This window comes from Cervus canadensis, chromosome 21, assembly GCF_019320065.1.
Source record: "Cervus canadensis isolate Bull #8, Minnesota chromosome 21, ASM1932006v1, whole genome shotgun sequence".
NCBI lineage: Eukaryota > Metazoa > Chordata > Mammalia > Artiodactyla > Cervidae > Cervus > Cervus canadensis.
Window position 1 is genome coordinate 28,471,940 of NC_057406.1, and position 14,717 is coordinate 28,486,656.

General features: G+C 33.6%; 1 protein-coding gene across 2 annotated transcripts in view; it reads left to right on the forward strand.

Moving 5' to 3' along the window:
• Positions 1-12,685, forward strand: part of AEBP2 (AE binding protein 2) — a 67,036-nt gene extending 54,351 nt beyond the window's left edge. For both annotated transcript variants that reach the window (XM_043440159.1, XM_043440160.1), the window contains exons 5-9: positions 504-628; positions 6,117-6,184; positions 8,115-8,228; positions 10,526-10,552; positions 11,099-12,685. In XM_043440159.1, coding sequence (XP_043296094.1) covers positions 504-628; positions 6,117-6,184; positions 8,115-8,228; positions 10,526-10,552; positions 11,099-11,144 — 380 coding nt within the window. In that variant the 3' untranslated portion in view covers positions 11,145-12,685. The remainder of the gene's footprint in view (positions 1-503; positions 629-6,116; positions 6,185-8,114; positions 8,229-10,525; positions 10,553-11,098) is intronic.
• The last annotated feature ends 2,032 nt before the right edge of the window (positions 12,686-14,717 follow it).

Below are 14,717 nucleotides of genomic sequence, written 5' to 3' on the forward strand. Positions count from 1 at the left end.
AAATTTTAAAATTTTAAAATTACTACTTTGTCAAATCTGAAGCACATTTTGATTACATATTAATGTAAGCTGTTCATGAAATGTATTTAATATGTTTGGCTGAGATGAATGAGATCTTGTTGTAGTGCACAGATGAAGACATTGGTCATATTGTTGGAAATGCAGGACTGGTGCTCAGGAGAGATCCTGGAGTAAAATACAAAACTATATGAAAAAGAGAGTAGCTAAAGTGTACAGCCGTGAGGTCGAAGGTTAAAATCTCACGCACCAAGGAGCAGAATTAAACCACACTGGCTGAGTTCTACGTCTTACACCCTTACCCTTGTAAGCTTGGTTCTGTGCTTTGAAAGCAAAGAAAGTCTTGACATTTAAATACTAGATAGATTGTTTCAGTCTTTTCTACCTAGTGAATATTTTTGTGAAAAATGGGTCACTAATTATGGCTGTTCTGAGACAGTTACGTTTTTCTAAATATTCTTGACCGCTTTTGCGTTGCCTTTTAGCACGACCGCATGATTTCTTCGATGCACAGACACTGGATGCGATAAGGCATCGAGCCATATGCTTTAACCTCTCGGCTCACATAGAGAGCTTAGGGAAGGGGCACAGCGTTGTTTTCCACAGTACTGTAAGTATCTGGCGTTTTGTTTTTTCTTTTTCACATACTTCCCACAGTTCCATGTTTAAAGATCACATGAAGTTTTTTAGCCTTTAATTTGAGCTATTTAGGAAATTGGGATGACATTTGGGCTGCTAAGCATTTGAAGATCCATTTCTGACTAAGTAAACTAGGTGTGTTTTCTGACCTCTGGTTTCCTTATATGTAAAGTTAGAATATTAGATTTCCTTTAATGTACATCCCTGTCTTTGTTTCTGCATGCTGTCTGTGTCCCCTAAAATGCACATCTACAGTTTGTGTTAAACAGAAGATACAATAATGGTCATCAAGTGAAAGCTTCATGAAAGAAGGAATTTTTATCTTTTTTTTTCCTGTGGATGTTTCTGAAGCGTGTAGAATTGTGTGTATATTTGTTGGATAACTGTGTTGGAAAAAGCAAAATATCAAATTTAAAAAAAACAACTAGTTTGTCTTTGGTTAACTAGAAGTTAATAGAGAGTTGTTTTCCTCTTATGCACCTTGCCATTTTATTATCCAGTCATCTTTACATTGCTGTAGTTTGATGTAGGTGAGTTAGTAGAGATAAACCTTAGACCAGATTCAGTGATTTGAATCCCTGGAAAGAGAGTTTCTTTAATTTTGGCAATTGAAATAGAATTTAGGTTTTATATATTCTAATCAAAATGCATGAGAATTTGAATATGAAAGATCAGTATGGATATTTCTGCTGGTTTGAATCTTTTATTCTTCCCAACTCCTCTACTAATGAGGTTTTCTTGTACTTTCACTTTTTCTTCTATGACTACTTTCAGTTCACAGTCCTTGATTTTGATTCTCAAAGACAAGAAGGTAGACGATTAGACACAAGGAAAGGGAATCTTTTCTGAGCTTGGAGTACATAATAGGTGTGAGTTGGGTTTAAGGAAAGGTTTGCCATACGTATGTGCTTTTAAAGAATGTTGGAAATACATTTATTAAATAAGAAAGGTTCAGAAGGAAAACTAGAGGCTTTGAAGACAAAGTTAAAATGGCTGTGCTGGGAATTTTGTTGGGATTCAGCAAGATTAGGAGCTTGCTCAGCAGTGATGGTTAAAGTCCTCCTTTGGAATTTGATCACATAGGCTTATGATTTGGTAGGTCTATAATTATTCTATGAAATTAATGTTTATTATCCAAGTTTACATTTATGTATTAACACATAGGAGATACAAAGTATTAATCATTTTACAAGTTGAAATAAACTGAGGATTGGGACTTTGCTGACTATCTTGTGGGTTAAGACTTGGCCTTCCAGTGCCAGGGGGATGTGGGTTTGACCCCTGGTTGGGAAGCTAAGATTGCACATGCCTTAGGGCCAGAGAGCCAGAAGACATGAAATAGAAGCAACAGTGTAATCAATTCAATACAGACTTTAAAAAGGTTCACATCAAAAAAAAAAGGTAAAAAAAAAGAAGCCTGAAGATTGACTGATCATAAAAAATATTTCATGATGATTTGATAGAGTAGACTTTTAAGGGTTTTGCTGAATAAAAAGCATGTGAACTAGAAAATAAGTTACTTAAATTTTATCCATGTGATCTTTTTCTTTTATTGAAATACAGTTGATTTACAATATTTTGTTTCAGGTATACAGCAAGGTGATTCAGTTATATTTATGTAATTTTTCTGGTTATATTCCTTTATAGATTATGATAAAATATTGAATATAATTACCTGTGAAAGCGATAGTCGCTTAGTCATGTGCTGACTCTCTGGTGATCCCATGGGCTATAGCCTGTCAGGCTCCTCTGCCATGGAATTCTCCAGGCAAGAATGCTGGAGTGGGGTGCCACTCCCTTCCTGACCCAGGGATCAAACCCCAGTTTCCTGCATTGCAGGCAGATTATTTATCATACTATACAATAAATTCTAGTTTCTAATCTATTTTATGTATAGTAGCTTGTATCTGTTAATCCCATACTTCTAATTCCCCCTTTCTACCTTCTAAGTTTTTTATTATGATTTTTTTTAGCGGTTGGTAAGATGTGGTCCCAGACTCAAAAGGAGTGTGGCATTAGGGCTAATGTGTTCATTTACTTAAATATTAAGCAGCTACACGTGCCAGGTACTAATGATACAGAAATGAACAAAGTGGATGAAAAACAAAAAACCATGCCTACAGTCTAATGGGGGATACATGATAAACAGGGTAAATTAATAAAATTAAAAACTTGAAAGTGAGGATATGAACCATTCAGTTATTGGGGGAAGGGGCATCATAGCCAGAGGCAAGTGTAGAATCCTGAAGTAGGAATATGCCAAGTATGTTTGAAACAGTGTAAAGGCTAGTGTAGCTGGAGCAAATGATTGAGGCAGAGAGAGTAGACGTGTCAGAGAGGTAATGGGGAGAATCTGGCTGGACTGACACCTTGGCTTTTTATTCCGTGTGTGTTGGGAAGCCATTGGAGGAGTTTGAGTAGCCATGCTCTGATGTGAGTTTTTAAATAAACGTTCTATTGAGATGTAGTAAATACAAACTCCCCCTTTTAAGTATACAAGGGAATTCCTTGTGGGCCCGTGGTTAGGACTTCATGCTTTCAGTGCTGGGACCTGAGTTCAGTTCCTGGTCTGGGAACTAAGATCCTGCAAGCTCTGTGGCCAGGGGGAAAAAAAAAGTATACAGTTCTCTGAATTTTGACAGTTTTACTTACCAGTGAAACCACCACCACCACCACCATAGTTAAAAAATACATTGGAACATTCCCATTACTGGAAACTTGCCTGGTGTAGCTTTGCGTGTTCATCTTTGTCTCTGCCCTCTGCCTTAGAGAACTCACTAGTCTCTTGCCTCTCATGTAGGTTTTAATGTGCTCACTTCAGTTCCTGTATTGAGAGCATATTGTAGGTCAGTGTTGGGGAGAGAAAGGGTCAGTCTTTTCAGTATCTCAAGTGAGAAAAGACCAGAATGGTTGTAGTGGAGATACTAAAAATTGTTAGGCTCTGGATGTCATTTGAAAGTAGTATTGATGAGAATTACGGATGGATCAGGTATGGTAACAAGAGGATAAGATGACGCCAATGTTTTTCGCCTGGACAGCTGGCCAAAAGGATGGAGTTGCCTTTTAATAGAGTCTGTGAGGTGAGCAGATTGAGGGAGTCATTATTTAGTTGCTAAATCATGTCTGACTCTTCTGCAACCCTATCAACTATAGCCTGCCAGGCTCCTCTGGCCATGGGAATTTTCAGGCAAGAATACTCAAGTGGGTTGCCATTCCCTTCTCCAGGGGATCCACCTGACCCAGGGATCAAACCTGTGTCTTCTGCTTGGCTGCTGGATTCTTTACCACTGAGCCACGACGGAAGCCCAGGTTGAAGGAGAGGGGAATATCAAGGGCCGTAATTTCAACACATTCTGTGGATCATCTGATGGTTTTGTCATGTAGGCAGATGGATATGAATCTGAGCTTAGGGGAGAGAAGCGGCTACAGATAAGAATGGAAGTTTCTCGTCTATTAGGGTGTTTAAAGATACCAGACTGGATAAGATCACCTAGGACGTATTAAATAGAAAAGAGAAGAAATTGAAGGAATGAGGTTTGGGACCTATCAACATTTAATGATTTAAAAGGGTAATAAATCTGATGAAATAATGGTCTAGTATTTAACAGGGACCTCTACCTGTTAGGGAATAGAGGCGATGATGATAGGTAAGGTTCTCTTTTAAAAAGTGTAGCATCAGTTTTCACATGATTTCACTAGAGCCGATCCTTGAGATGAAATCCTTAAGCTGACCACAGGAGAAGTAAAAATGATCAAAAAATGGAGGAACTAAAAATGTGATATTAGTTTTCTGGAAGAAAACTTTAAATTTACTCTGTTAACATAGTCTATGAAAATGAAAAGTTTTGCATTTGTAGAAAACATCTGTGAGGGTTTAAGAACATGATTGATAGCTGTTTGTTATCAATAAATTTTTAAAAACCTAGGAATAACAGTGGTTTTGCACCCCAAGCGACATTGTGGTGGCAGAGGTACCTTGACTGAGGAGAAGTAACAAAAGGTGTAATATAATCTGAAGAATGCTTTTTCCTGGGGGAATTGGAAGGAAGAAACATCCATAATGGGTAATGGTCTTCCTTGGACACAACAGACAGGAAAGGAGCTAGGTGAGGAAATCCTTGAAGGTTCTGTGACTGTGACTGAGGAAGGTGGATGAAGGCAGTTTGTATTAAACAGAATCATTTCTGTTCATAGTCAGTGCTCAGTACTAACTGTAAATAGGAGTTTTCTGGTGTCAAGTTAGCTTTTATGGTTAATTTGATAGGCATACTGGTAGTGAAACGTTTTACATAAGGATATTTACGTGGTGTGCTATGCTGTTCAGTTTGCCTGACTTGTCTTCCTTAATTGAGACATTTTCTTTGAGCCTTCTCCAGAAGAGGTCAGCAGAATCCCAGTTACCAGTCAGTTGATTTGCTATACTTGGTTGCATTGCATTATTTTTATATCTTATTTCTTTGTATGTAGAGATAGTCTGTTTTAGCGTCTTCAGATCTGTCTTTGGGCTTTTAAATTAATCCTATTACTGAGTCTAGATTTAGAGTACTTAACTATAGGGTTTTAAATAATGAGGCTAGAAAGTGTTTTGTATTTGTGTGAAGTACTGCTTTTACTGCTAATATGTTTTGAGGATGACACATAACATTAATTTGTGAGGCTATTTGAAACTTAAAAACTTGGTAAAAAATATTGACATGTAGATTATTAAAACACTAGCGTTCTAATTTCATTAATATGGAAGTTCTCAGAGTTATAAAATGCCATTTTGATTGATTTTTAAGAATCATTACTTTAGTTTTTAGCATCTGGTAATGAAAGACAAGCATTTTGTTTTTCCTACACTTACATAGGTCCTTATAGCTCTAGTTGATCCACACTTTAACTTAGATTCCTTAATCAAATCACACCTTAAAATCAAACCAAATTCCTTAAAATCAAACCTTAACACTGATTGGTTAATGTTTCATTTAAAATAACACGAATCAACCCACAAACAAAAAGCCTCCACACAAATGACAAATACCTTAATCATAAAAAGGAGACTTGTCCCTTCCCAATGTTCTTTTTTCCTTCACTATTCATTTGTTCTTCAAACACATTTCACGGCTCCCCCCTTCCCCCCCCCCCCAAAAAAAAAAACAACCCATTTAGCCAATGTGGATTCTTGGTTGGTATTCTGGCTCAGCTAAAGATTTAGTAGATAGTAAAATAAACAGCATTTTAGGAGATAATACGGTTTTTGTCTTTGGCTGTATAAAGCTACTTCACTTTTTCTCTTTTGTGAAAATAGATGATCAAGGGTGGAATTGCTACGAACTAGGGTAGGACAAGATGTGGTGGTAACACCTGGTCCCAGACACAAACACTTCAGTTCTTGGTTAGGACCGAAAGCTTTTTTAAAGCCTATTAGAATGATGTTTTATAAATAGTTACTGTAATTTATTTTATATCATTGCTAGGTAATAGCTAAGAGAAAAGAGGATTCTGGAAAGATAAAACTTTTGCTTCATTGGATGCCTGAAGACATGTAAGTATTTGGAATACTGCATATATAACTAATAGACTGATTTCTTACTCTTATTAAAATCTTTTACTCAAAAATTACTTAAGCTATTGGGTTCAAATATAGGAGACTTACAGGAATGAAATCACAGAACATTTTGAGGTTGTCAGCATGAAAAAGATAATCTGTAAAGGCTCTTAAGAGTACCTGGCTCAAGGTATAAGCTTTAAAATTAACTTTTAAAATAGTTTTTTTAATGTAAGTTGTCATAGCAATTTTTAATCATTTTTAGGATGTGATTATTTTTAGAACTTTTAATAACCTTCAAGTAGGATGGGGCGTAAGCAACCTTAGTTAAGCCTTTGAGTCAATTATTTTAACAATTTCTAAACATTTTTCAGGACACTATTAATGATATTTTATTGAAAAAAGCAATTGGAGAGTGTTCTAGGAGTGTTATATTTTTCTTTGAGTTTTAGTACTCTTTTATTAGAGTGGTTCTGACCCATGTGCTCCTTAATTTGGATAGTTCATGTTCAATATTCCTTTTATTCTTAAAAAATTTTTTAGTTGTTGCAGAAGGTAAATGAAGGTATATCATAGAAAAGCACCAGTAATAGAATAAATTGAAATGAATGGAATCTCATTAAAAATTAATAAGAGATAGTCCATACTAATTCTTGTTATTATATATTTTTCTACAATATCATTCCCCAAACTCCAGTCCAAAGAGATGTTAATGAACATAATATGAATTAAGAGCTTTAAAAATAGATTTGGGATGCGGTGAGGAGTGGGGGGAGGTTTAAGAGGAAGGGGACACATGTACATGCTGGTTCACGTTGTTGTATGGCCGAAACTGGCACAACATTGTAAAGCAGTTATCCTCCAAATAAAAATAAATTTAAAAAATAGATTTGGGAGTTTACAGTGCACATTAGCATATTGAAGTAAAGTAATCTGTTTAACTTTTTAAAAATCCCGTGATTATCAAATGTCTGTGAGTGTAGGACATACTTTCCACTTCCTTTTACCCCCTCCCGTCCAGGTTTTAAAAAAAATGTTATTCTAAAATATTTTGAAACGTCTGTGTAAAATTTATTTAATGAACTTTTTACTGAACATTTAAAGTTACCCATTTTTCTCCACTGTTAAAAAAATGTTAAAATTTGTTTTTATTTACAAGCTATGGAAAATGTTATGGAGATAGGCATTGCCTTCCTGAAAGCTTGTGTCAGCTTCTAGCCTCATCTATGACATTAGAGAGCTTATTTCTGACTTATTTCAACACTGGCTATTGGAGTTCTTAAATTTTGCATTTCTTTGATTATGAGAAACTGCATCTTTGGTGAATTAATGGTTTATGTCCTTTGTCTCCCCTATTCTTTTTCCCCTAATGAGAGTTCACTTTTTTCATACTGATTTGTAAGAGCTCTTTTTATAGTAAGGTTTATAACAGTTCCTTTAAAAAAAATTATATTCAGATGTCTGTATTCTTAATATTTTAGAAATTGATCAGTCCAAATATCAAAATGCTTTTATTCTGAAATTCATTTTTTTCAAAGTGGAAATTAACCTGGTGGGGTTTTTACTTCTTATTTCTTTGTAAAGAAACTAGATTTCAGCTTTTTATCACATCATCCTCTAATTTCACTTAGCCAGTTAAGAGACAGGCAGTGTGTTAATATGTGTTTCCAAGTTGTGGGATGACTTTGCCATCAAAAATCATTTCCAGATTTATGTCTAAAATTTTGCCATACCTTTTTCTGACTGGGTCTCTACATCCCATTACTTAGACTACTGAGTTTCCTTGGTGTCTGATAAGCTTGTTAACCTAGGTGACCCAGTCAGACAAGTCAGAAAAAGCTGGGTAATGTGAGTAATGTGAAGGTATGTGAAGGATAACTTTAAACTTAATGTTACTTTATATATGACTTGTTTTTTTAATTCACAGTCTGCCTGATGTGTGGGTGAATGAAAGTGAACGACATCAATTAAAAACTAAAGTAGTTCATTTATCAAAGCTACCCAAAGATACTGCCTTGCTTTTGGACCCAAACATATACAGGTAATTTAATTCTTGCTTTGATGTTTCACTTTGGATTATAATCGTAAATCTTAAATTTTGGATATAAGGTCGGGAATTATTTTAAGTACTGAGTTTCAGTATCAAGCATATCTTGCTTTCTGGGACTTTGTGTATGGAAATTACATCACAGTGATACATAAATTGTAGACTCTAGAAGGGCAATATTTTGGTCAAGTTTATATGTCCCGTTAATTCCAGATTTATCTTGAATAGCTTAGACTGTGATGTAGAGTGTTTTGAAAATTAGTGCCTTTTGTTTAAGTATGTAGTTATTTTTTAATAATATCAGACAGGTAGACCTGGACATACATCATGTGTTCACTAAATACCATTTATGGTTGAAGTTCTTAAACTTAGACTCTTCCTAGACTTTTCAAAAGAGCAGATCAAATATTACTGTGCTTGTTTTTAAGAGGTAGCTTGGAGTGTTCACATTTCCAAGTTTTTTGATCTTAGCTTTGTTTTTGTGTGTCGTGCATATGGAATGTGTTTAGTGTAGGGGAAGGAGAAGAGACCACCATTTCTGGCCATTTGCTGAGTCACTGTGCTAGGTGCTTTACGTAACACTTCCTCCTCACAGCAGGCCTGTGAAGTAGGTGTTCTTATGTCTTGTTTTACAGATTAGAAATCTGAGGCAAGAGGTACATAGCTTGCCCAAAATGACACAACCAGGATGTGACTGAGCTTCATTCTGCCTGTGTGCAAATGACATATACTATGGTGATTAAACAAGTGGTTGAAAATGCTTAAAAGACACTCTTAATGGGTGAACTTTCTGTATTTTAAAAAGGAATTCTAGTTTAATATATACTTTATACAGTAGTAGTTTGGATAAGAATAAGGTGACATGATGATTGATAATCCCAAATGTGAATTTCAGCTGTCCTAAAGGTACTATGTCTTGTGCCAAAATTTGAAACAAAGATTTTGATTGGAAGGTTTTGTTCATTCTACGACTCAACTTTTTGGAATGTGAGACATCTTTTGAGAGTGAGATTCTCGCATAATGGCCCTTGCTGCAAGGAGACATTGAGATGCTTCCAGATTTTTAAAGCATCTTTTGGTGAAGGTGCTAAGTGTGATAAGTCCGTTGTTTTTTTTTTTTTTGTGGAATGAGCTAGGTTATCAAGAAACTAGCTAGCAGAGAGAACAGTGAAATAACCTTAAATGATTTTACCTTTCTCTTTTTAAAGAAAAATAATTGGATATTCTTTATTTACTGGCACCTAATTTAGGGCTTATTTATGCTTATTCTTTGAAGGGAGTGATTAAAACTAGCATCCTAAAATAGTGGTATTTTGGGAGAACCAAGAATGGTCCTAAACATGCCGTAAGCAGTGAATTGATAAAGGGGCATGAATTTTAAATAAAAGGTTGAGACTAACTTTTGTGTTTCTGCCCTGCATTCTACTTCCCACTCTCTATGAGAGTGTTCCTTTTTCACAAAATCAGCTTATTTTTGCTGTTCTTACGCTATATAGGAAGCAGTTTAGATATTTTGGTGAAAGTGACAAAAAAATTGTTCAAGCTCAGAACCGATGTCCAGAAGTGCATAGGACTTGCATCGCCTGTTCTCAGGGTATAATTCTGCAGTTGTTATTAATTTCTGGGGTAATGAAGATATACATTCTTAAGATGTATTTGGTACTTCTGTGGAGTTAATTTTCTTTAGTTGTAAACCATCTTCCACCCATCTTACCATTTAATCTTGAGTCTATAAACTTTCATGCTTCTATGATTCTGGAAATTAGAATCAAATCTACCCTAAAGTGGTGCGGACTTCTAGAACCCCCTACATTTGCCATGCTGTAGCAGCTTAGCAGTGCTTGGACTTGGAGTGGGACAGCATGTGCAATTAAGAGGGGAAGAAAGAATTATTCTAATTTGTTTTAGGAGAAAAAGTTTGCAGCTTATGCACATCTCAAAATGAAAGCATGACAAACATTCAAAAAATATATTAGCTTCAAAAATAGCAGTAAAAAGGACACTTATATGAAATTTAAACACTAAACACTAATTTGTTTCATATAAATTTAAACATGAGATTCTTTTTTAGAAACACATTAATAGGTTACATGAAAAGGATTTGTTAAAAAGTTGTATATTATGTAACTAAATTTTTATCCATCGTGTGAATGCTTAGGAAATAAATTTTCATGGTGATCAGTGATTGTCACATTTCCTATTTCTTATATACATATTTGTATTTTTGAAGCACTTCATATGTGTTTTTCATTCAGTTGAATAAAAAATTATCCCTTTTTCTCTTTTTCTAGAACAATGCCGCAGAAGAGGTTGAAGAGGTAAAAAATAAATAAATACATAAAAAGCAAACAAGCGGGGACACCTGCAGTCTTAGTCACTGACAATGGGTTTTAGTAAAAGTTGCACATTAGAATCAACCCCCTTCCTTTTTTTCCTTAAATCCAATATTTAGAATATTTATGCTTAGTGTAAACATTCTGTGAATGAAGTAGGCTCTTCTGTGGAATATATTAATATATTACTGTATATCCACATCTTCATGGAGTGGTACTGTGGGAGACTGAGCAAACACTCTTCTGGCAACTTAGCGGATCAGCTTCTTAAAGGCTTTGCATGCTTGCTGCTTTAAGCTGCTTTTTTTTTTAAACCCTTTAGTGATTACAGTAGTTGATATTGGAAAGAAAACCAATTACAACATGTGCCCTTACAAATACTAAAAGCACTGTAAGGATATTTATCTTGACAGTGTCTATTGATTTGAAGTCTTACTAGGAAATATTAGACAATGAAAATTATCGAGAGATAATTTACCTTTCAATTATGATAAATAGATGTGATTGGTTGCCATTTGTGTTCTTTTGCAGAACTCTGATAAGAAAAGTGTTCAATTTGTATTTAAGCAAACAGTGAACGACATTTGCAATCAACTAAAAATTCGTCTATCGAATTAGGGCTGAGAATTTCTGTTAAAGAGTGTTGCAGAATGTCTGGTGGCTCCCCTTTCAGGAGTAGGGTTTTCTCATGGAGTACAGTATGTTAATATTTACCTATATAACTAATCTGTTAACGGTTTTTGAAAAACCTCTATTTCAAATTATTTGAATAATCCTCATATTTTCATTTTAACCTATATAATAAGCCTCTATTTTTTTTTCTTTTTGAGGAAAGCATTTGGTTTGTGAGCTGTTTTTTTCTTAACATAAGAAAAATCGTATTTTTTTTACAAGTATCTTCAAACTGAATCCTTTATGCACCAAAGTTGGTTTTGAAAAGGAAAATAAAATCACTTTCTTGCTTGGTAAGCAAGAAGCCATATGGATTTTTTTTTTTTTTAACTTACAGAAATGGAAGTATGTGTAACTTGTTAGTATTGTATCAAACAAATGTTGCATAGAGTTAATAGAACATTGCTTGTAAATAATTCAGATTTGTAATATATTTTTATATTATGAAATGTACTGTAGATGTTTTTCTAGAGGCATGAAAAGTTAAATGTATATATTATGGGTAGAAATAATATTGAAGGATATTGTAATTCACTAGTGCTGCCAGAGGAATTGTTAATAAAGCACCTTCTTTAACAATAAATGTCTTTTGCAGACTTAAGGGACTATGTACTACTGTTAATATCTATAAGAGCAAAACACATTGAACATCCTTCCAGAAAGTCTTTGAGGGAGGACCTATTACCCATAATAGAATTATGGCACTCATTTCTGACAGTGACCGTGAAATCAATTATTTCCTTACTGTTGGAAGGACATATTGTAAAGTATGTGGTTATATGCAGTCAAACTGCAGAAACTACTCCTGATTGAGGAGTTTTCACTTTACTACAGTGATATTAAAAAAACCAGCAGTTTTTACACTAAAATTTTTTAAAGAAAGAATAGACAAAAATATAGAATTAATAAGCCTTTTGGTTCCAAAATGGGAAAGGTTCCATGATACATAAATCATTTCTCATTTACTTTAAAAAAATTTTTAAAAATGATAAAAATTATGGGAGGCTTTATTGGTTAACAGTGGGGTTAAAGAGCTATATACATGAAGTAAGTCATATAAAATTAAATGAAGTGCAAATAAAAGCACTGCTTCTGTAAGACGTTCTGGAATGGTTGTTTAATAAGGGTATTATTCATGCGATCTGTAGCAAATGTGATTTTATTTTTGAAAAGAAAAGCAGTGTGTTTTCTTACTATTTTTTGTTTTCTTTTGCTTAAGCACTTCATCAATTGCTTTATTCTGTATCTACGAAGTAATCTGCAATCTCCTTTGTTCTTTTTAAATTTTGATTTGTTATAAAATTGCCAAATAGTGTTTCAGATATATAGTTTGTACCTGTATTTTTATTTTATTGCCTCATGTTCTTGTAAGTCATTCTTAATTGACCGATGATTGTAGACCTTGCCTGAGTATTTTTTCTAATAAAACAAAGCAAATCACATTTAGTTTCAGAATTGTAACAATTCAATTAAGTTTTAAAACGACATCTGAATTATACATCTAATGTTTTCTTCAGGGGCACAGCAAATAAATTAGTTTTCCCATTGTGTAGAAATACTAAGATGGTCAAAACCAAATTTCATGGTTATTGATTACCCTCTGAGTATTCAGTCACTCATGATACTCTGCTGCTTATCTGACTTTGTTCTGATACTATTTACACACACCAAAAAGAATATGAAATTCAAATGAAATAGTTTTATAACTTGTATGTATACATATATACACACATGCAATTATGATTGGGAAATAAGTGTGGAAATTTTTATTTTATAATGTTTATTTAGTAATAGCTATCCATCTATATTATTATTCCTATCCCTGTATTACCTGCCCTCTGCGTCTCTTCCCCTCACCCCATATATATATATATACACACATATATATATAATATGCATTGTCTTTTTAGCAGCAGGCAAAACCACAGCTCACAGGCATACCCATTCATTTACTTGTGGCTGCTTTCTTCCTGTGTGACAGAGTTAAGTAGTGACACTTTATTACCTGAAAGCACAAAATGTTTACTATCTGACCTTTTAAGGAAAAATTTGTCAATCCCTGGTTATAGTTGATAATTTTTTCTATAAAATAAACCTAGATTGCACAAATTATATTTTAATATGATAGTATTATCTTGGTAATAAAGCAGCACATTAAATTTCAGTGAAGCTTTTTAATATACATGAGAGTATAAATATGGCCAGTCTAGATACATGCAACAAATGGTGTTTTGTTTTTTTTTTTAACTTTTTTAACTTTTACATTGGAGTTCTTAATAGTTACTAACATTTCCCTATTTGTTACTGTATTTTGTTTTACTCAATAGGACTAAATGAGATTTTGTAAATTGGATCATGTTTAAATCATAAGGCTCATCTTCTCTATCTGAAAGATTCTTGGAAGTGGAAAATATTGTAAAATTTAAAATTGTTTATTTTTCTAATAAACTTTTTCAAATATAAATCTTCCCTAAAGTGGACACATATTACCTCTGAACTTCAGATGAAGGAAAATTAAGGTGGACAGTAGTTGACTCTCAATTCGTATTTCAAGATCTGTTTTATTCTCATTGAAAGCATTGATAATCATATCAGTAAATCTTTGTGAAACTTCCCCTCCCTTTCACACCTTAATAAAATGTTTTAAATATGCAAGTACTCTTAAAAGGATAGAATTTGCCATACTTATTTAATACATCTTTTATTGTTTGCTGTTTGAATTCTTTTAAAAAATCATATGATTAGCAAAAGTGTTAGATATTTGAATAAGGTATAAAAATGGGTAAATATGGTTGAAGTCTTTAAAATAGTTGATGGGGGGCTTCCTATATGATTACAGCTTTTTTTCTTTTCTTTTTAAAGTCTAATACCTTTTCATATGTTCTCTAAAAGACAAAGAGAAATTCTTATTTAGGTAGATTCTCTATTGGAAAAACTGATCCATTTATATGTATATCAAGGCCGGGGGTTGTACACCTACAAGGAAATGCTTATATATAAAGCCTTTATTAAAAAGAGTACAATCATATATGTCATTTGAATGTCTTGGGGGTTTTTTGTTTGTTTTTTGAGAGAAGTGTTATTTTTTTTTTGTTTTAATGAATAGTATTTTTCTACTTTTAAAATGTAAGAAGTGTTTCTTAAAAGGTAAGATTTTAAGAGAAAATGTCTTATATATTTTTCTTTTTTAAGTCTTAAAAGAATCTGACCTAGTGGAGGACGTTTTGCAGTTCGAACACTAGCTTTAATACAAATAAAGTCTGAGGAGTTTTTTTGATTTTTAAGGGTTTAGAGTATTTTGTTATTTCTAATGGTTATGAGCTTCAGTAGCCTTGAGAATGTAACAAGTTCTGAATTACTTTAAATTAAAAAAATTAAAAAAAAATTTACATAGTCCACTTCATTCTCTGAATCAGATTTGCATGGTATATAACACATGGTTCTATATTACTGTGAAAATTAAAAAGGACTTGTAAAC